General features: G+C 42.1%; 1 protein-coding gene across 4 annotated transcripts; it reads right to left on the bottom strand.

The window, feature by feature from the left end:
• Positions 1-6,143: 6,143 nt before the first annotated feature.
• ripk4 (receptor-interacting serine-threonine kinase 4) lies at positions 6,144-21,798 on the bottom strand. Of its 4 annotated transcripts, none has more exons than XM_061804162.1 (9): positions 20,703-21,798; positions 20,439-20,622; positions 13,882-14,173; positions 12,987-13,135; positions 12,819-12,868; positions 11,448-11,606; positions 10,656-10,771; positions 7,895-8,135; positions 6,144-7,803 (listed from the first exon to the last, which is right to left on the bottom strand). In XM_061804162.1, the coding sequence occupies exons 1-9, from the start codon at positions 20,794-20,796 to the stop codon at positions 6,593-6,595; spliced, it is 2,496 nt and encodes an 831-aa protein (XP_061660146.1). In that variant the 5' UTR covers positions 20,797-21,798; the 3' UTR covers positions 6,144-6,592. The 4 variants fall into 4 exon arrangements, with proteins under 4 accessions (XP_061660146.1, XP_061660145.1, XP_061660148.1 ...); XM_061804161.1 differs by having other exon boundaries at positions 10,650-10,771; positions 20,703-21,797; XM_061804164.1 differs by having other exon boundaries at positions 10,650-10,771; positions 20,699-21,796.
• Between the last annotated feature and the right edge of the window lie 825 nt (positions 21,799-22,623).

Raw genomic sequence — 22,623 nt, 5'->3', positions numbered from 1 at the left:
ATTCACTGCTTCAAAGCTTTTGACACAGTTAAAAAGAACTGGCTATGTTGGCTAAAAATCTGCGTATTGCTTTCCAAAGAACGCATTGCTAAAGCTTCTTGCATGGCTGTCATGTGTCTCACTGTTACATGGGTTCAATAAAGACCTAGTTGTCTGGTATTGGCTCATAATACAACAGGTGCCTATATATTGGGAGGTAAATCTTGTTTTTTTTTTTTAGGTTATATCAAAAACAAATTAATTTATTGAGCACTTTTCATAGATTCATCCACGGCGGAAACCCAGTATTATAAGTTAGCTGGCCTTGTAGCCTTTTCAACAGTAACTGCTTGCTTTCAAACTCCAGACTGTAACCCTACTGCCTAATACTCATTTTCGGGAGCGAGGGCACAGCACTACCCACCACAGTTATGTATCTACAGTAAATCACCTAACTGTGTGTGGATCATTGTAAAAGAAAAAACAGATTGAATGAGCCATAGACAGCTCAACACAGCTGTGACATTCGAGGCCTCGTTCCCAATGACCGAATGATTTTCACCATGTTTGAAACAAGTGTCGAAACACTGCTTTGCCATTTCTTTATTTCATTTGGTGGTATCAGATTGTAGCAGAGTGGCTTGACCGTAAAGTATCAGGCAGGTGATTAATGTGTAATGAAAAAAAAAAAAAAAAAAATCAATGGCCTGAGAATGGATCCTTGTGGAACTCCGACGAGGCTCTTTAGATAAGGGGACTCAATACTATTGTCGTATGACACACAGGTTTTCCATTTGGTACGCATGATTCAAAACATTTTATGGTGTCTGCAGATAAATGAAAGTATAAACACTTTCAACGGAGTCAAATCTCTCCAAATGCTGAGCTGCTTACCGACAAATAGCTGTTCATCTAATCGCAATGTCTCAGTCCCACCTCTGACTGAAGTTGAAATACAGTAGAAGCTGTACGTGTCATTGTCACTGAAGGGGTGTGCAATCAAGACAAATACGACATAAAATGTGTGGATGGACATGTATTAATTATGTCTTGCTACAGAACCAAAGGTGCAGCAATCACATGGCCAAATACATTTGTCTGAATGTATCGTGTTCCTACAACCTTGCACTATGATCAGGAGTGAGCTGTTATTGGCCCATCATACAGCGGATGTGACTCAGCCAAAAAGATAAGTCCTAATTGTAGTCAAAACAAAAACACTGTCTTGACAAGAAGGAAGTCATGCAATGTTTGCGATCCAATCAGATCATAAAACTCTACCAGAACGCACTTCAGTGTAAGCACCGTTAACTCCTCTGGATCCAAAGCACTACTATGTATTCTATTATATATCAATTATATGATCGAATCGATCAGACGTTCTGTTAAATTGTGACATACAGTATTATTTGATTCTGGTTCTCTTACAGAATCGATCAATTCATGGTGGACGTACTCATCAGCAACTGTCGAGACATAAGCGGAATACATTCTTGTTATGAATATGTACAGTGAAGAAAATAAGTATTTGAACACCTTGCTATATTGCAAGTTCTCCCACTTGGAAATCATGGAGGGGTTTGAAATTTTCATCATAGGTGCATTTCCACTGTGAGCGAGATAATCTAAAAAGAAAGAAAGAGAAATCACGATGTATGATTTATTTTAAACAATTTATTTGTGTGATACAGCGGCAAATAAGTATTTGAACACCTGTCTATCAGCTACAATTCTGAGCTGTTAGTCCGCCTTTAAAAGGCCACCTCCACTCCATGTATTATCCTGAATCAGATGCACCTGTGTGAGGTCGTCAGCTGCATAAAGACACCTGTCCACCCCATACAATCATCAAGACTCGAACTTGTAGCATGGCAAAGACCAAAGAGCTGTCCAAAGACACCGGAGACAAAATTGGACAACGCCACATGGCTGGAAAGGGCTACGGAGAAATTGCCAAGCAGCATGGTGAAAAAAAAAGGTCCACTGTTGGAGCAATCATTAGAAAATGGAAGAAGCTAAACGTGACTGTCAATCTCAATCAGAATGGAGCCCCTTGCAAGATATCACTTTGTGGGGTCTCTGTGATCCTTAGAAAGGTGAGGAATCAGCCCAGGACTACACAACAGGACTTGGTCAATGACCTGAAAAGAGCTGGGACCACCGTTTCCAGGGTGACTGTTGGTAATACACTAAGACGTCATGGTTTGAAATCGTGCATGGCACGGAAGTTTTCCCTGCTTAAACCAGCACATGTCAAGGCCCGTCTTAAGTTTGCCAGTGACCATTTGGATGATACAGAGGAGTCATGCGAGAAAGTTTTGTGGTCAGATGAGACCAAAATGGAACTTTTTGGTCATGATTCCACTAATCGTGTTTGGAGGAAGACGAATGATGAGTTCCTTCCCAAGAACACCATCCCAACTGTGAAGCATGTGGGTGGCAGCATCATGTTTTGGGTGCGTTTTTCTGCACATGGGACAGGACGACCGCCCCCATGTATTGGGAGATTTTGGGGAACAACCTCTTTCCCTCAGTCAGAGCATTGAAGATGGGTCATTGCTGGGTCTTTCAACATGACAATGACCCAAAGCACACAGCCAGGAAAACCAAGGAGTGGCTCCGTGAGAAGTATATCAAGGTTCTGGTGTGGCCTAGCCAGTCTCCATACCTAGACCCAATAGAAAATCTTTGGAGGGAGCTGAAACTCCATATTTCTCAGCAACAGCCCAGAAAAGTGTCTGATCTAGAGAAGATCTGTGTGGAAGAGTGGGCTTGGTGAACCACTACAGGAAACGTTTGACCTCTGTAATTGCAAACAGAGGCTACTGTACCAAATATTAACATTGGTTTTCTTAGGTGTTCAAATACTTATTTGCAGGTGTACCACACAAATAAACTGTTGAAAAAAAATCATACATTGTGATTTCAGTTTTTTTCTTTTTAGATTATCTCTCCCACAGTGGACATGAATTCCAGGCCCCTCCATGATTGCTAAGTGGCAGAACTTGCAATATAGCAGGGTGTACAAATACTCATTTTCTTCACTGTTTATATATGGTGATGTCCAGGATGTGGTGGAGACAGCGCATGTGCAAGGCACTAAGCTTGTGTTCCTGTTTGGCACTCATTGTCCATTCCTCACTTCCATGGAGGAAAGTGCTCACAACACAGACCTTATACATTTGGACTTTCATGTGCTCTGTCAACTTGGCGTTGTCCAAAGTCTCTTTGTTGAGTCCAGCCAGTGTAGCAGCGGATTTGCCGATGCGCGAGTCCAGCTGTGTATCTAAAAAGAACGAGTCAGAGAAGCCCAGGTATGAAAAGTCGTGAGCAACTTGCAGTGCTTGGTCAGAGAGCCTGATGTCAGATGGAGAGCCTGTATCCTTCCTTAAGTAAAATAAAAGCTCCAAAGACAGTTCTGAAGCTACAAAACCTTAAAAATTTTCATCGTAACATTTGCTAAATTCACGTTGTCAGTGAAAGAATTTTAAGTCGGATTTTTACTTTTCCTTGCTTTGCTTGTGCTCCACTACTTTCACATTCAAACTGTAACAATGTGAAATATAGTGTGTGTGGAAGGAAGAGCGGAGGGGGTGTGGGGGGGGAGTGACTGTATACCCTCAGGATACACAACAAGCAGTAGTTACAACACATGAATAAGGAAGCTTTTTTTTTTTTTTTTGTTACATTGATTGGTACCTTGGGTTGTTAATTTGTTCCATGACCAAAGTAAAAAAAAAACTGAATTTCACAACACAACACAAATCACTTTTTCCCATTAAAATGAATTAATTTCCCCAAAACACCTTTTTAAAATCACATTTTTGATAAAGACAAGTATATCTTCAAATTTAAAAACACAGTGTAAGAGAGTGTAAACACATTGTTTTTATCAAATGTAATCAAGCTGAAAGTCTCTCCCTCTCTCTCTCTCTCTCTCTCTCTCTGTCAGTCAATCTGAAAAGAGATGAGGCAAAATATGTACATATAAAGTAAAATAACCAAGGAATGACAAAACCATAAGATTAACTTACACACCCATTTTTACATGTCACTGTCTAGGAGCTAAAAGACTACATCAGTGGTTTTCTCACTTTTAGGTAGTACATCTAACTCGGCGGGACAGCTGGAAAGCGTCGGCCTCGCAGTTCTGAGGACCCGTGTTCAATACCAGCCCTGCCTGTGTGGAGTTTGCATGTTCTACCCGTGCCTGCGTGAGTTTTTTCTGGGCACTCCGGTTTCCTCCCACATCCCAAAAACATGCAACGTTAATTGGACTCTCTAAATTGCCCCTAGGTGCGATTGTGAGTGCGGCTCTTTGTCTCGATGTGCCCCGCGATTGGCTGGCAACCGGTTCGGGGTGTGCCCCGCCTCCTGCCCGTTTGACAGCTGGGATAGGCTCCAGCACTCCCCGCCACCTTTGTGAGGATAAGCGGCAAAGAAAATGGATGGATGGATATCTAAACGCCGCAATGATCAATCCTCATGCTTCCTGATCAACATTTGTCTTGTTAAATGACTGACTTCATTCGAATGGAGGCGTAGTCGAAGCTAACTTGTAACAAAAAATTCGGCTTGCATACCAACTCAAAATAATCAACCAAGTGACGGGTTTTAACTTGAAAAACTTGGGGGCACAAGTAAGTCAAAGTCCCACTGTATTTAAAAGTCACCACAAAAAATGTTCCAATTTTTTTGGGTTGCATATTTGGAATACATGGCTTATTCAGTACTTCTTTTATACAACAAATCCAGAACTATACATTGGGTCGGAACAGTTGAGTTGCATTTGCCAGTAATTTAAATAGAATACATTTGCATTGAATTACAATTTCAGCATGTAACTAGAGCTGCCAATTTTTCCGGCAACAGAGGCGTCAAATTCCACACTTCACTCACCGAGACGAGTAAACATTTGCCCCCCTGCATCACGGCTCATCTTACAAGAGCCAGGTCCCCAGGGTATCGAAGATGAGATTGCGTTTTGGGGATGACGCGATCCAGTCAACAGGCAGCAATTGGAAGCGAAACGTCAGCAACCTTACTCAATTCTTCATCACCCGCACATCATGTGATCCACCTCGGGGGCAGTTCCCATGGCGCTTGCCAACCCGATCTTGATCTCCGGGGTCTGGAGGACAGACAATTGGCTGGGATTTCACTTGAGATGAGATCGCAGATGCAAACAAGCCACCTCAGCCTCATGTACAAGGCTGATTGTTTTCTACGTGCAAGCGCTGAGGGCAAACTCTGAGACATGAAACAAGCTACTTTATTGGCTATGCTCATGAATCATAAAAAGGGACTTGAAGCAGACCTTCCTTGCTTGTGTTTGTTTTGCAACAGATAACTTCCTAGTTGGAGGACAGCACAAGACGTAAAAATGTTTACAAGCATTTATTTTGAACAAATCTCACCGGGAACTGGACTACAGTTTGTATGCTAAAATATTTGCTTACCATTGTTTTCCATGACTTTTGCTCGAATGGAGGCGCCAGAGGAAGAACAACCTATTACTCGAGACAGAAGGCATGAGAAAGAAGTATTGCTCATTTGCCGTGCTCACTCCGGTACGCTTCGGTCACCAGCTTACCTCCGCAACCTCGCGCTGACGTGATAGCTATTTTGGAAAATCCACAAGTAAACTGCGAACTCCCACTTCACATTATGCTATTATATTATACGCAAATACAGTATATTGTTTTTCAGTCGTAATGGCCCCTCTGTGGTAAACAACTGATGTGGCCCACAACCAAAAGTGAAGAAGTTAAACATCCCTGTCGTAGAAGAAATACAATAAACAAAGAGAATCTTTTCTGGTGGCTACAGCGCAGTAGCAAACTTCCACTTTTCCCTCCTTTAAAAAAAAAAAATGCGTTTATGATTTAGAGGGCTCATTGAGAAAAACACTCAACACAAACAGTTGGCCCTCTGTGTCTGGTAAAAGTAATAATTTCATGTTAAGTCAATTTGTGGTTGAATTTCACCAATTTATATGTACATGGACTTCTGTTTGAAATAATTCCAATTCGACAGCGGCTGTGTGGTCGAAGTCTGTGTGTGTCACAGTAGTAAAGTCAAAAGTACAGTAAATATTTGTATCTAAAAAAAAACATACATGTAAAGTAAAGTGATCATATGGAACAGGAAAAAAGTCCAGAAGCTAAATTAAAAGATAAACATCTTTTTAATGGGTTCCCCGATGTAGCACTGATATGCAACATTGTCAGACCTTAAAAAAAAAAACAAATCCATAATGCCTCGAACACAATCACAACAAAAGATTTGTCTTCCACTATGCACGACAAACGTACCTACTGTTTTAAAGGTCCACAAATCTGTGCTTCCATATCAGATTTACATCTCACCAAATGTGCTGCAACAGGGAAAAAAAAATACAAATAAGAGGGTTACAAAAGTTACAAAAATTCTAAATGTGGTCATAAATAAACATATTTACATGGAAGCTTTTCTACGCATGATAAAATGCCAACAGCGGGCGTTTAGCATATTCTACCGCATTGAAGTGTTCAGCACCAGATGGGCACCACCAGTTCATTGAAATCATTTGTCTTTTTTTTTTTTAACCGTTTCAGCAGTGTTTTTGCTCCAGTTAGCACAAAGCTGGTGCACACTGTGAGGCAGTCGCCTGCGGACTGTCTTTGCGCTCTGTCAGTTTGAGAATGACGACCCTCCTCTGGAGTGACTTTGCCCGTGGTAGCCGCTCGGGCTCAGGCGGCGCCAAGCTTTCACTAATTAAGTCCTGGGGGTCCTCTGGCAAATATCCCCTCTCGTCTGGCAGGTGCAACGTGTTGAACTCATTTGACAGAGCGCCCCCTTCTGGAGAGTGAATTAGCAGTTCTTTCAGAACTGCACAGTGGCCGCTGTCTGCTGCCAAGCGGTATGGGCTGTGTTGGGCCCGGGTCAGTTTTTGAGGATTAGCCCCCTCTTCTAATAACATTTTGACTGTGGCCAGGTGGCCCCTCTGGGCGGCCAAGTGGAGAGGAGTAAATCCTTGACTGTTCTCGGCGTCGATATCCGCTTGGTGTTTGATCAGGAGCCGGGACGTGCTGGTGTGACCGGTTTCTGCTGCTACATGCAGGGGCGTGTTTAACTCTGAGGTTTTCATGTGAACGTCTGCCTTGAGCTCGATGAGGATTCGGGCCACCCGGTACTGCCCCCTCTGGGAAGCTAAATGCAGCGGTGTGCGGCCGTCCGTCGTCTGGCCGTCGACGTCGCCGCCCGCCTGCTTTACCAGCAGTTTCACGATTCCCAAATGACCCTGCCAAGAGGCAAAGTGCAGCGCCGTCCACTTGTCCTTACCGTTGATTTGGACATCGGCGCCGCGGCTCAGCAGCACACGGACGACATTTTCCTGGCCGTGCTGGCAGGCGACGTGAGCGGGTGTACGCCCCTGACCATCCGTCTCGTTGATGGCTGCCCCCCGGTCGAGCAGCAGGCGCGTCATGGCCTCGTCGCCGTTCTGGGCCGCCCAGTGCAAGGCAGTGTACTGGTCCTCATCCTGGGCATTCACGTTGGTGCTCCGCCGGCTGAGCAGAAGTTCCGCCAGGGGCTTCAAGTGCTTCTCAGTGGCCAGGTGGAGGGGGGTGGACCCACGGCCATTAGCGAGGTTGGGATTGGCATTGTTCAGCAGGAGGAACTTAACAGCTTCCTCATTGGCCAAGGTGATGGCGTGATGGAGGAGGCTGCCTCCTCCGTCCAGGACAAGGTCAACATCCTGCGGCTGAAGGATCTTCATCAGCTTAGTAATGTCCTTTGTTCGGATCGCGTCGCATAATTTCCTTTTGTGGACCTCAGCGGAATCTGTGTAACAGAAAGAAGCAATCATTTAAATGCCTAGTCATTAACTGCTATTCCTTCGTGTTGAAGCTTTGGACTTAAGGATAACTCTTACCAATGGTGCTTTCCTTCTCAAAAGAGAGTGTTATTGAGTCTTGTGAAGAGAAGGCTGAATCTGCAGAGGACATGCCAGACAGCCTCTTGCAAGTGTTATCTTTGCTGTGGCAGCTATCATCTTTCAGTCGATCAAAACTCCTCGAGATCCCAGAATCCACCTGGGTCAACAGCTCGGATAGACTGTAGTCTTTATCAGGGAGCATGGCTGAGATTGGACGTACCGTCTTACTGTTTTTAACCTGTGAAGAGAATAAACCAGATTGGGATTTGTGGGCAAGCTCTTCTTTGACTCTCCAATGCCACTTCCAGCTCGATCAAAATGTCGACAAAGTCTTTAACTGGGAAATACGGTGGAAAACAGAATTTCTAAATGTAATTTTTAAATTTTTATTTATTTATTTATTTATTTATTTTTTTGGGAGTTGGAGCCCGCCTGTCAAGTGCAAGGTAGTACAACCCGGTTGTCCCTTTCCAATATTGTGGTTCACTTATTGCAGGTTCAGGGGACTGAACAACTATTTTTTGATTATTGCCGAGTGCACTCCAGTACAATACAGTTACTCAACTCCACATCTCCACTAAAGTAAATATCAGTAGCTAATTGACTGTAGCCTTGAACACCTAGTTGAAATAATTTTTTTATGCATAAAGTGGTGGTTTAGCCACCAGTGCTCTACTAATTGCGGTAACAAAATACAGTAATTAAACACTAGAAAATAATCTATTGCCTGCATGGTCTGAAACGTAACTCCCCGATATACGAGGTATTACTTCTAAATCTTTTGTTACTTATTTCTAAAGTTGTGCATGGCAGTGTTGCGTAACAGTTACGCTAACCACCTCTACACAGAGTTTCTCTTGTCAATTGTGTTACAATTCTTGATCTTGTGGGTATTTGATGGTAAGGGTACTATGACAAAAAGGGAACGGCTTTATATCATGAAGAAAATGCATGTTTATTTTAATATTCATCCCTCAATTAGAAACGAACCATTCCAAAATAACTCCCTGAATTCCAAAATCTATAACCTGAACAGACAGACAAATATTCTGGAATAACTGCCAAGTCTGGTGCCTAGACACCAGATTAATCTGGTCACAAAATCAACACTGCGGATGTGACACACAGCAGACAGGCTGAGCAATCCCATCAGTCAACATTCCTCTTTGGCAATGTCACTGTTGTTCGAATCAAACATTTACTCAGAAAATGTCATAACAGTGTCTGGAGCACATTTGCTTATAAACTGCTGAAAAGGTGAGGTTAGTTGGAAGAAGTCCTCTTCAATAATTGGGGATTTAAACTGGTCTCCGGGGGAAGCGAGAGGGTTGGAATCACACAAAACAGGTTGAACACACCAATGTGTCCAAAGTCCAGAGACCTCGGAGATCAATTCATGCTAATCCAAAACAGTGATATAGGAAACTCAAAAACCACTTTCCAAAAACCAAAACCTAACTCTGTGACAAATGCCAGGTATTTATACATTTTTACAGAGAAATATAAAACATATTGGTAAAAACAAACAGCTGGTGTCCCAGGATCCACATCATGGATTTGATATACAAAACAAGTATAGCTACTTGTTCCATGATATTTATGAATCTTCCGTCTATCCATTTTTTGAGCCGCTTATCCTCACAAGGGTCGCGCCAGTGCTGGAACCAATCCCAGCTGGTTGCCAGCCAATCGCAGGGCACATAGAGACAAGCAACAGCCGCACCCACAGTCACACCTCGGGGCGATTTAGAGTCTCCAATTAATGCATTTTTTTTTTGGGATGTGGGCGGAAACCGGAGTGCCTGGAGAAAACCCACGCAGGCACGAGGAGAACATACAACCTTGGTTATGGATCGTTTTGAATGAATTTATTTTTATTATATTTGAAAAAATGGATGGCAGTGGTGCATTCTGGCAATATCTGTCAACAAAATTCAGACAAAAATTGAAAGTACCATTTCCAAGTCCTGACCAATACAAAAAAAAAAGTTCCCCAAGGGCCAAGCCCAGATTTTTTTGCCCTGTCCCCCTATCACTGGAAAGCACAAAATCCCATTTGTCATTAAAATATGCCTACATAAAATCGCCGCGATTGCCCTAAATAGGAGGGCGGCCTGCTAGAAGGCGCCTTTATGTGCATGCGCTCGACGTATTGGCCACACCTGAACCAAGCGACGAGGTGAATGATAGTCTACCGTAATTTTTTTTTTTTCTTTGGGGGGGGGGGGGGGTCACGCTGTCACACTGCCTCCCGATCGACGCAATGAGTACCCCTGGTGGTACTGATTTTCCTTTGACATGGCTCATGTTGTTGATGACTTTCGACGTAAATGCGCTCGCAGCATGTGAAGCAGCTCTGAACATGCGCTTTCAGCCTAACTTCCGTACATGCTCAGTACGGTTAACTTGCATTTCCTCTTTCCGGGTGAATACCGGTTGTTTTGGAGCAGGCTTGTTTAGTTAACAACGTTTATGAAATAAACACATAAATAATGTGAAAACTACACAAAATGAGCGACGTCTTGAGAGAATGCGAGCGGAGGGGCGTTACTCTTACTAGTGTTAGGGCCTTCAACATGGCTACGCTCGTGAAAGGTAAACAACGAACTCAAACGCATGTTCGTTCAATGTTGTCAACTAATATCCGGATTAATTTTAGGCAATTTTTCCTCAATTTTCATGAAAATTTGAATATCCGGAATGCTGGGAAAATCCGGAGGATTTTCATCACTGCTTTAAACAAGTTACTCACCATTACCTGATGAAGAGACAGCTCGTCGCAGGAAGTTGGCTTCGACTCTGATGCTGGCAAGGTCGGAGTCTTGGGCTCCTCTTGAGGTTTACAACACAGATCTTCTGCTTCAGATGTAATATCTGAAAGAACCATGAATCAACTTTTAGGAATAATAGTGATAGGATTACACATGCTATACTTGGATAAAAAGTCTGAATTGTGCTCTTAATGTTTGGAATATAACTCTGTCATGATTTTTTCTGGAGTTCGCAAAGAATAGTAAAATATAGCGAAGGCATGGCACGTTTTCCGTTAGACGAATCTCGCAATTCTGCTGTCATGCAAGAGTTTTAACAGACAGGGGATAGACAAAGGTACGTAAACGTTTGCTACAGTTTTTACACTGGATGCCCTTAAGGAGATGAGCCACCATTTTTTTTTTCCATCTTGGGTTGCGACTGGTAGTGGGTGGATATTTCCACACTGGCTGATGATCATACCGACACAGTCTTTGCAAAAGGCAGAAGCATGTACCACTACACTGCCAAAGTAAAGCAAAGCAAAGTAGCAGCTGAGTCTAGCCTTGCCCCATCTTTTAGGTCCTTTTGAGCCACATTTTCTTTTGTGTTGTATTGTTTTAAGGATTCAGTTCCATTGTACTTTACAACCTAATGGAGTTTTATTAGGAATTTTTTAAACTAAACATTCATCTGAAGTTTTACAAGCACTGGTGCAGCACTAGTCACTCAAAATAACAAGAACGTGTTGCGGTACATCTCAAAACTGAGGAATTGACTTATGGGAGCAGCAACCTACCCTGGAAGCTGGGTCTGGCCTCAGGACTAGTTGCCCACGAGCGTTGCATTAGATTCATGAAGCCAGTACAGGCGGTAGGACGGTTACGCGGCACTGAACCAAGATCTGGTCGCACCCCTTTCACCACCTTCACCATGATCTGCAAGATGTTATTCTCTCCTAAGACAGTAGACACAAGACACAACTTCAACATTTGCCATTTTTCTTGGTCAAAAGTTATGGTTACAGCCAAGCATTTATTTTCTACAGCGCTTATCGTCGTTGGGGTCGCAGGTGACATAGGGCCTATCCCAATGGACTGTGGTCGAGAGGTGTCGCAGGGCAAACAACCATTCGTGCTCACATTCTTTTCAGAGAATCTATGCAAACATTGGGAGAACAAACTCCACATAGCAAACATTTGAACCTCAAACCGCAGATTGTGAGACAGTCGTGTGAATCACTGGGCGACCCTGCTGCTTTATCCCAAAACATAAATAATTTAATTGCACAAAATTCAAATGGACTCACAGGTGGTCCAAAAAAAGTGTGTATTGTTTCCAGGAAGCAAATAAAGGAATGGTGTCAAAGTTCCTGGCTTAGTCTTCAATTGATTTTGTAGGCCATGTCGGCCAGTTGGTACTTTTTAATGAGCCTCCATGTAAACAACTGTTTTCTTGGAGAGCCACTTTAAGTGCATTGCTACCTGACATGGCTGAGAAAACAAAATACATCTTACATGTCACATTTGCCCTGGAATTTACTCAGTTAACATGTACACACAACCCTCGTGATGCTAAGCCCGAACTAGACATTATTAAGGCAAATGTCTTAAATGGTCAGATATACTAGGGTTAGGATATATACAATATCCAAATGGAATGAGTGAGTGAGATTGTGGGTTATAAAGGAACTGAAAATAATTAATCTCACAAAAAACAAACAAACAAAAAAAAAACCACCTCATTGGGTGAGTTCGAGCATTTTTAACAAATACACTATTTATGTCAGGGGCAGTTGCCTGGCCACGCCCCTACCAATTTAATTTAACGCTATTATCCCATAACCATATTGTATTGGAACGGCTGTTGGTCTCCAACTTAAGTGTTTGTATTTTGTCTGTGAATTTTAACACAACGATGTCCCACATCCAAAAAAAACAAAAATTAATTTGGGACTCTAAATTGCCCTTAGGTGGGATTGTGAGTGCGACTGGTCGTTTGTTTCTATGTGCCCAGCGATTGGCTGGCAACCAGTTCAGGGTGTACCCCGCCTCCTGCCCGAAGATAGCTGGGATGGGCTCCAGCACTCCCCGCAACTCTTTTGAGGATAAGCGGCTCAGAAAAATGGGTGGATGGATTCTATATTATTCATATAGTACATTGGTCTTACCTTGATAGGGTTTCTTCTGAGTGAGGATGCCCCAGATGACAATGGAAAAACTGGAACAAAGAAGCATAGGTTTTTAACATCACATAAGACTCATGACATAGTTTTGAAGAGAATTCTGTGTATATATATATATATATATATATATATATATATTTAAAACATTCCTACCTGTATACGTCGTGTTTGGTGTCGGACACTCTGTCTTTCTCAATGATGCTTTCAGGCGGCAGGTAGGCAATGGTGCCGCAGAAGCCGTCTCTACTGATGTCATCTGCCCGTGACAGACCGTTCCAGCGAGCCAGGCCAAAATCTGATAACTGAGATAGAGAGATGAGAAAAGGAACTTCAAACAGAAGACCTTGACCGTGTATCTCGTCGGGTCCCTCTGCCTAGTTTGTCTCACGAAAGTGGCAGCGAAGTTCGAGGCCATGTTCCAGCATGCAGCAGAGGGAGAGAGGCTCTTCATAGAGGAGCGAGCACACCCACGCACAATCACAAACACATTCATAGACATAGTCACAGGTAGCTTTAAACAGGACTAACGCAATCCTGTAGGGACAAGCCTGGAAGAGGTGTTTACATGCAGCTATTACAGTGAAATTGATCGGTGCCACCCACTCGTTTCAGTTGAGCTACCCAGAGTAAAAAGAGTCTTGCTTCGTCTTTGCTCCGACATTTTCAAATGCAGTAGAGCAACAGGAAGGACAAAGCAGTACACCGCTGGAATGCAAATTGATGAACAATACAACTGTGGCTTTTTCCGTGAACTTTAAGGCAGGGTCAAATCACATAGTTACCTCTGTTGACAAAAATAACTTTCTTTAATCATTGCTTTGTTTATACCAGAGATGGTTCATTGATTTATTTATGCGTCCTCCTATGGTTCCTGTTCCTCTAATCTCTGTCAAAAATGGTGTACATATTTTGCAGTCTGCAAAAAATGCATTTCCTTTTGGAAAGTGAAAATGTATATTGGTGTTGTTAAAAATGTTACATCTTAAATGTTATTGTTAGAGGCTTTTGATCATTATTATTGTTTGTTTGGTGGCAACAGACTGCATACCTTGACATGGTAGTGGGCGTCCAGCAAAATGTTGGCAGGTTTCAGGTCCAGGTGGAGCAGGGGGGGGTTCATGCAGTGCAAGAAGTTCATCCCCACAGCAGTCTCGTGGATGATACGGAAGCGGAGCTCCCAGGGCAGCGGCTCTGTAGCCAGTAGGGATTCCAGGGAACCTGTTTCCATGTACTCCATAACCAGACCCTGAGGGTCCTCGCAGATACCGTACACGGGCAGGATGTATCGGAACTTGGCTGCTTCCATTTTCTTGGCCTCCTCGAGCAGCTCTGATCGTTCCCTGAGCAAATACAAGTGAAACAATCACATTATAAACAAGTTTCATTGGCTTAAAGTGACTACAAATTGCAATAACAACAACAAAAATGTTTCATTCATGATTTCTTGACGTCAAAAAGCCATAAGTACAAACTTCACTGAAAAGTAATGGGAAGAATTAAAATGTATCCAAAGCCGAAGCATTATACAATCAAACATCTTCCGCATGTAACTGATTGATTACACACTGACGTACTTCCTCCTTACCTTGATACAATAGTTTCTACCATTGCCAAGTCATCCTCAGCGTACAAATGGAATCAGGAAAAATACTTTTTATTAGTAAACATGTCATAGAAATACCGCATTTATGACTTAATGCCAAATGCACTTCAGGTTGCTATCTCAACAGTACTTGTTTGGGCAAAAATAAATACAAATGCAACGCAACCCACGTTATTACATAATACTGCTAAAATGAATTAACTTTTGGGCATTTTTTTCCTCCCCAACCTTGGAGGTTATCCTTTCTCTTCCAAGATCAACATACTGTGTAACTAAATCAGCAATGTGTCTCTCTTTTCATCACATATTTTTGTGACTTTTTCAGAAAACATTGACCAAATCATTTGGAGGTTCATGCTTTGCCTACTGACCTGTAACCAGTAATTAAAACAACTTCAGAACCCGAAATACATTCCAGAAGCCTGCATGTCACGCTGACTGGGCTCATAGCTTCCAGTTAAGGGAAATGTTTACTGTCATTAACCTTGGAGTCATGACCTACTAAACTTTTAGAATGTTTTTAAGACTTGACCAATGGATGAACGTGGATTGTGCTCTTCACTGTCCAGTGGCTCTCGTAAGGCCTTAAGGACATTCCAGATGAGCCTGGAATGCAGCAGGTGAGCGAGTGCCCTTGTTCTGCATAGCTCAACCTTTGCTCAGCTGCTGTTATCAGCCTGCTGGCCCTGTTGACGTCGCTGGAACACAACTGTGCGGGTCATTCATGCCCACAGAGTACGTATCGCAATCAAAATCGGTTTTAAAAACACAACCTTTTAATGGGGCTGAGATAAAATGAATTCTTACATTTTAGGAATGCGTGGGAAAGGCCAAAGTGGGTTAACTGAAAAGGAATTTTACCATGAGTGAAATGCAACTGTTTTATTTAGTAGGATGCTTTATAAGAACGTGGGAATATCAGATTCATTCAATAAGACCAGGGTGGGAGAAAGAGTAGTGACTTTTGTACATAAATAAAGTCATTGTTTTGTTTTGTTTTGTTTTGTTTTGTTTTTTTAAATACCAATTTCCTAGGTGTGTGTCAACTTTGTCAACCTGTCCTTTCCCTGCTGTAAGATTCAGGGGAGTTCTTTGCACCAAATTTCCTAATGAAATAGCACAGTGAGCATGACATGCTTTTTTTGTAGGGCTTGGTGAACACAAATTCTGATGAGCAGGTGTAATACAAAACTATTGATGGTGCATCAACCTTTTACGCAGACTACATACCAAGAAAATTACAGGACTCCATTGTCGCCTCAGGTGCTTTTTTTGGACTCTAATTTGTCTTTAAACAACAATGTCATTAATCACGGGGACATTTTTACTTTTTCTACAACTTATTCTGTTCACTGTCAGGAGTAAACTAAAGTCTGTACGAGCAGAAAATTAGAAAACTTTACAACTATAATCCATATTTGAACGATCAAGCAGATGCTGGCTACGATTCTAATTTCCTGGTCATCCCATAAATTCGTCTGGCCACTGGTAACTCGGGACATTTCGCCAAAAAGCAGTGACGAAATAAAGGAAAACGTCGACACATGCCAAAATTTATACTGCTGGTAAATCAGAAATAACCCAGGGATAATGTCTAACCACAAAGCTATCAAGTTGAAAGTAAATACAAAAAAAACACAAAAACATAGCAAATGAATGAATAAGCATGTCATGCAATTTGCAAGGTCACTTGTTCATGCAATATAACTTCAAGAAAGCTAGCTAATGTTATGATTTTACACAACGTTCCATGAAGGACACTGTGTGCTTTTTATTATTTAATTTTTTTGTGACGTGTCCTGTTCATCTGTTACATCAAGCAGAATGGAGAATCTGCATTGCCTTTATGCCAGAACAGTTTTACTATCTCAATGTGGAGTTTTTGAACTTCCCCTTAGATTTCTTCGTATTTAATATTTTTGAAGATCAAAGTTGATCAGACGAACAGAACAGAATTTCTATGGGGTAAGGAGAGAGAGAGAGAGAGACAGAGAGAGCGAGAGAGAGAGAAAGAATGTGCTAGTGTAAACAGAATCAGAAAACTCAATCATTCCAGATCTACAACAAAGTAAGAAAAATGGATGTTACTTGAGAGTGTATCACTACACCCTAGGTAGGAGGAACAGGACAAGATACAACAGGAGAAGGACAGGAGAAGAACTACGCAAGACAAGGATCGTAAAGTGAATTCACACGATTACGAATGCAAAAATATAATTGCTGTGTCCACAACATGGAGTTGAAAGACCTCACCCAATCGAGGCCAGAATTGGGATCAGCGTTCCACCCGAGAGCAACTCTGTGGACAGGACACGTTCCACGTCAAAGGACCCAGGGTGGTCCGCCAGCCCCTCCGAGGCACCCGGACAACTGGTCACTGGGTGGTTGTCGCAGGGACCCAATGCCACCACCTCAGCCACCAACCCTCCACCCCAAGGAGAACAGGAAGCTCCCTACAACTTACAGGGATCCTGATGCGACCAGTCCCAGCCCAGCCTGAGAACAGGAGAGTGTCCCTTATTCGTTGGTGAAGTGGACAGGAACCCAACAAGAGAACGATGAGGGTGGAAAGCCAGGGAGCAACCACAGGCCATGAGAGGGGAGCCCCCATGCCAAGTAGTCACCCGGCCCTCAGGAGCACCGCCATGTAGCTAAGTATAAAAACCCACCTGCACCCTGTTACCATGACTGTCATGTACCCGACTAGCAGTCATTGGCCCAGTCTGCTTTCATGGAGGAATACAGAAATATGTCATATACCAGAGTACCTGGACAATTTTACCTTAAACAATGGCACAAAGTGATCAATATCTCATCAAAATAATTCTCGATACATTTAATGATCAATTGGCAATTAATCAATTCATTCTTATACCTCCAGTGAGAATAGTATAATTTATAAATACAGATTATGCAATCTTTAAATTGACGTGTCGCATCAATGATGGGCAATGCCATTGTTGTGTAATGTCAGACTTTCGGTGAAGTCAGGGCACATCCATTTTGCAAAGAAATTCAACAAGTATTCCAATTTACTCCAGGGCGTTCTCGGTTTAAGACGGTCTCGACACAAGACATTTCGACTTAAACGACACCCGAGTCTTGTCCGCCGTTATGGCCCCAGCACCGTAGTGTTCCTGCTTAGCTCATGCATTTGGCTGATCTATGTTTGTGCGCTGGGAGTTTGTCCTTTTCGCCCAGAATTTTACACATTATGGCTCAAAAGAAGAAAGCAGGGTTTTGTTTTGTTTTTGTTTTTTTTTTTTTACCATGGAACCAAAACTCAACATCATAAACAAAAGTAAATAATATAATGAATAAATAAAAAACAGAGAAAGGATTAACACCGACGTACATAAAGACTTGGGCTTCAGTTGGATGACCGTGGTGATTATTATCAAGGACAAAGCCCGTATTTTAGCGCACGTGAATGGTTTCGTTCCTATAAGGGATACAGTGATCACGAAGCAACATTTTTTTGTGAAGAAAAAAAACAAAATCGTTGCTGAGATGGAACGATTACCGTATTTTCCGCACTAAAAGGCGCACTGGATTATAAGGCGCACCTGAATGGCCTATTTTGAAACATTTTTTTCATATACAAGGCGCCCTACCTGATAAGCCGCATGGAATAGACGCTACAGTAGAGGCCGGGGTTACGATATGCATCCATTAAATGGAGCTGCGCTAAAGGGAATGTCAACAAAACAGATAGGTCAGTCAAAATTTATTAATAGATTACAAACCAGTGTTCTGACAACTCCGTTCACTGCCAAATTGCATAAACAGGTGTTTTATTATTTTCCTGGAGGTAAAGCCAGTGACATAGTATTGTAGTAGTAGTAGGAGAGGAGTCATTTTGGGGTCTTTACACAAACACACAAATGGAAATGAAATGGCACGCTTCACGTAGTTCTATATCCCAGCATGCACTGCGGGCTATTTCTTCTACAGGGGAAAATGGAGTCGGCAGCTGCTTACCGCAGTTGCGACACCTGTTGTGTCCCAATATTGATCCATATATAAGGCGCACTGGACTATAAGGTGCACTGTCGGCTTTTGAGAAAATTAAAGGCTCTTAAATGTGCCTTATAGTTCGGAAAATACGGTATTTGCGTTATGGATCGAGGATCCGAATCAACGTAGGCTCAATATCAGCCTCATGTTCATTAAGGGAAAGAGCAGAATGGAGGACGCCGAGGAGGAATTTATCGCTTGCAACGGCCACCTGCACTTGCTTAGTTAGCAAGAACTGAGCACATGCAGCCTCCCTTCATTCTTCTCCATCCCAGCCTCGCTTCCCTAATAGTAACTGAAGCATCTTGTATTTTTTACTTTCGTGTATTTTTGTTTTTTTTTGATGATGTGCCAACACCCATCCATTTCTGAGCCGCTGATCCTCACGAGTGTCACGGGAATGCTGAAGCCAATCATAACGGTCATCATACATTTGGACTTTAACGGTGAAATCCGACTTAAGTCGAAATTCGAGTTAAGTCGTACACTGAGGAGGACTTGTATTTTTTTTCCCCCCATCAGCAAATACACTTCCAAAACACATCCTGTGCGCCAACAGCAAAATTGAAGGCATCCACTATGATGATTAAGCAAATTAGTTGATTTAAATATCCATTCATTTTGCAATTAATCACTGCTCTATATTCATAAGTGAAACAAAGGAAAGAAAAACAGTGCCATCTGCACCAAATACAGACTCGAGGAAAGTCACAAGCAACTGCGCGTGCTATAAAGCTCGAAAATGTTTTGTTAGGAGGTTGTTGAAAAAGAATGAAGCACAATTTAATTGGAAGAAAAAATGAAATTAAAAAAAGAATTCACACCAGATACTGTTTTCATCCATGTAATTTAAGTCTTTTGTGCCTTCCCATATCACATTAAAAATATGGGCATTGGGTGGGCATTGATTTGTTATCTAATCTTTCACTTTATCCAAATTGCAGCTTAGCAGCCCTTAAGGACAAAACAATGTCCCCACACTTTAAGAGCAAGGCCCGGTAAGACTGGTTTTACAGCTTCTATTATTGTCTATTCATAGGCAGCATCTCAGGAACACAAAAGTGCCTTTGAATCCTTGCAGGTTAGTGAATTTGCAGGTAAAGTGACTCGAATATGTACTTTGGAGACGCTTCGGGATGATAACATCTCGGCATCGGGTTCTGTGCAAACATTGAGTTGCGCCACACGTTTGGGGGATGAGTGTCATTCTATGTACTGAAATAGACACTACTCACCGCACTTTAGTTATCTGTTTGGGTGAGAAGATGACAGATTCAACTAAGATCTTACTCTATGCGTCATACCTTGGATCAGTATGTATTGTACAAATAAAAGAAATATTTATATAATACATACTGTAACTCCAAAAGACCAAAACAAACTGAACTCAGTGTTTTTATGTGGGTGACATTTTGGTGTTGTTCCTGCTCAATTCTAATGTTTCACTTTATTGCATAAACTACCCGCAGACCTCAAAGTGGCTTTGTATATTATACACCAACTATTAGGGTTGCCCTCATCGTTGAGCAAATTTGGGAAGGGGCCGCACAGGTGGGTGCATCTTTGCCATGTTGATTCACTTCAAAACAACCCCTCCCTTGATTGGTGGCTGATGAGATCAGTGTTAATTGGAAGCAAAAATTTGCATTTATTTGATGGTTTGGTCAAACAGATGGAATCAGGGTGGAGAAGTTTCAACCCATGGTAAAAAAAAAAAAAAAAAAAAAACCAAACAAAAAAAAAAAACATGTGAGTGGTACTTGCGACACAGACGAATATATTAAAATGCAAACGCATCGCTACATCACGTGAGCCACATGCTCTCTAAAGTCAGAATGTGCACATGTAAAAAAAAAATAGCTATAGCATTTTCAACAAATAATATCCCTGATGAGAAGTTTTAACGTTGTGACTTGTGCTCTATACGAACAAATGAACAATGATATACATACGCAGCAATGTTATAGAGCTCTTCTGGGACTTACTTGTCATCCACATGAAGGCAAGGAGGACACTTGATCGCCAGCCATGTTTTCCACTGAACATGCCGGACTTTGTAGACTTGTCCAAATCCACCTGAGCCGATTTTCTCCCAGCTGCAGAACTCGGAGGAATCAAATGTCCTCAGCAGTCCCATATTCCCATGCGGTGAATCGGGAACATCCATACCTGCGCTGACAAACCAACAGGAAGGATCAGCTCCTCTTTTCGCCCGGGCGCAAAATGTACAAGCGATCGCACGCACTGACTGAAGCGCTTGTGAGCACTTCCTTGTTTTTCCTCCTCGTCAAAGCCAGCCTGGCCCCTCCCTCTCTTCAGGTGTAAAGGGCGGTTGGTCCTCATGCAGTGACATCACCTCCTACTTTGGCGTGTCAGTGAACAAATGGAATACAGTACTGGACTTCCCATGAGAGCCAACAAGGCCCCCGTGCTGCCAACTTAACTCAGGTCCAGATATCATGCAGTAAAGTGGAAAAATAGAATACATTTGTAGTGTGTTAGTAGTGAAGCCATGAATATGTCATCACCCATCCATAGCTTAGGCTCACTGCAGGCTGCCGCAAGGCAAGAGATCAACTATGGCAACAATAAAGGGTTATCTGTTAAAGTTTTCAAAATGTTCTCAAGCACCAAGTTACTTTTGTCACTGCACGGTGTTCTATGTGACAGAAGTGTCTCCGCTAGGATGAAGGGCAAAGTTTATAAAACAGTGGCCATGACGTACGGATTAGAGACGGTCGTACTGAAGAAACAACAGGAAGCAGAACTGGAGGTGGCAGAAATGAAGATGTTGAGGTTCTCGCTCGGAGTGACCAAGTTGGATAGGATTAGAAATGAGGTCATTAGGGGGACAGCCAAAGTTGGATGTTTCGGAGAAAAGGTTCGAGAGAGCAGACTTCGATGGTTTGGACATGTTCATAGGCGAGAGAGTGAGTATATTGGTGGAAGGATGCTGAGGATGGAGCTCCCAGGCAAAAGAGCGAGAGGAAGACCAAAGAGAAGGTTTATGGATGTGGTGAGGGAAGACATGAGGCCATTTGGGGTTAGAGAGGAAGATGCAGAAGATAGGCTAAAATGGAAAAAGTTGACACGCTGTGGCGACCCCTAACAGGACAAGCCGAAAGGAAAAGAAGAAGCCTGTGGTCAAATTTGCATAAAGAAATAGGGACTTGGGACCCAAACTATAAAGCATGTTAAAGACATTTTTCACATCTTCTTTTTGGATTCCATCTGTATTTCCATTTCATGTCTTCTTGTAATGATTTATTTCACAAATACTCAAACTTTTTCAATTTCTACATTAGCATTAACATTACATTAGCTCAATTTAAACATGAATATTGTGTGTGTATATGAAGAGTTTGTTTTCAAAACGAGACAGAGGAATTTTTTTCAGATTTACGAAACTCGCGCCAAAATTATCCATTCGGAGCTGGATAATTTTGGCGCGAGTTTATATAATATATATATATATATATTATATTGTATATATGCTGCATTATAGTATTTTCCACCCATCAGTGGGATCCAAACGTTTTACTCAGAGGGCCACATAATTACATTAATCACGTCAACACCAAACAATCAAGCAATTGTCGATTATTTATATATACCTGGATGTTTGGATGATTTTGAAAAACTACCACACCACAGCCCCCCGTTCAAGGGAAGAATGCCATGGGTTCGAGAAGAGGTCCACCCTTGGACAAAGCACTATTACGACCTCCTGTCCACATTCATGGGCAAAACAAGAGCAATCTGGAGTAAACCCATCATCTTTAAGGAGTTACTTGTTGAGTAATAACGTCAGATGTTGAAAAATCAGACCATAACAGCAGTATGGTAGGTTTACTAAGTAAAGCTGTAAGTGGCGCAAACCTCTTTTTTTCCGTCTGAAACTGATCTTTACTCATGTGATTGTACATAGTTTAATTTGCATATCTAAAAAAAAAAACTTCTGTATCTGCTTTACACAACAATGCTCTACCGTTTAAATACATTATATATATTTGGGTCCACTGGTCACCAATATTTTGTTTAAAAAAAAATCACGTGTATTATCAAGAGGCAAAAATGAATAAACTCGTTAACTTTTTTTGAACGTCACACCCAAGACTTGCAATATATATGTTGGGTTTTGTCTTCTCAGCTCGTGACTACCACCAAGCG

The sequence above is a fragment of the Syngnathoides biaculeatus genome, chromosome 18, assembly GCF_019802595.1.
Source record: "Syngnathoides biaculeatus isolate LvHL_M chromosome 18, ASM1980259v1, whole genome shotgun sequence".
Taxonomy (NCBI): domain Eukaryota; kingdom Metazoa; phylum Chordata; class Actinopteri; order Syngnathiformes; family Syngnathidae; genus Syngnathoides; species Syngnathoides biaculeatus.
The sequence above is the reverse complement of the archived record's forward strand: the minus strand, read 5'-3'. Positions and strand labels throughout refer to the sequence as shown.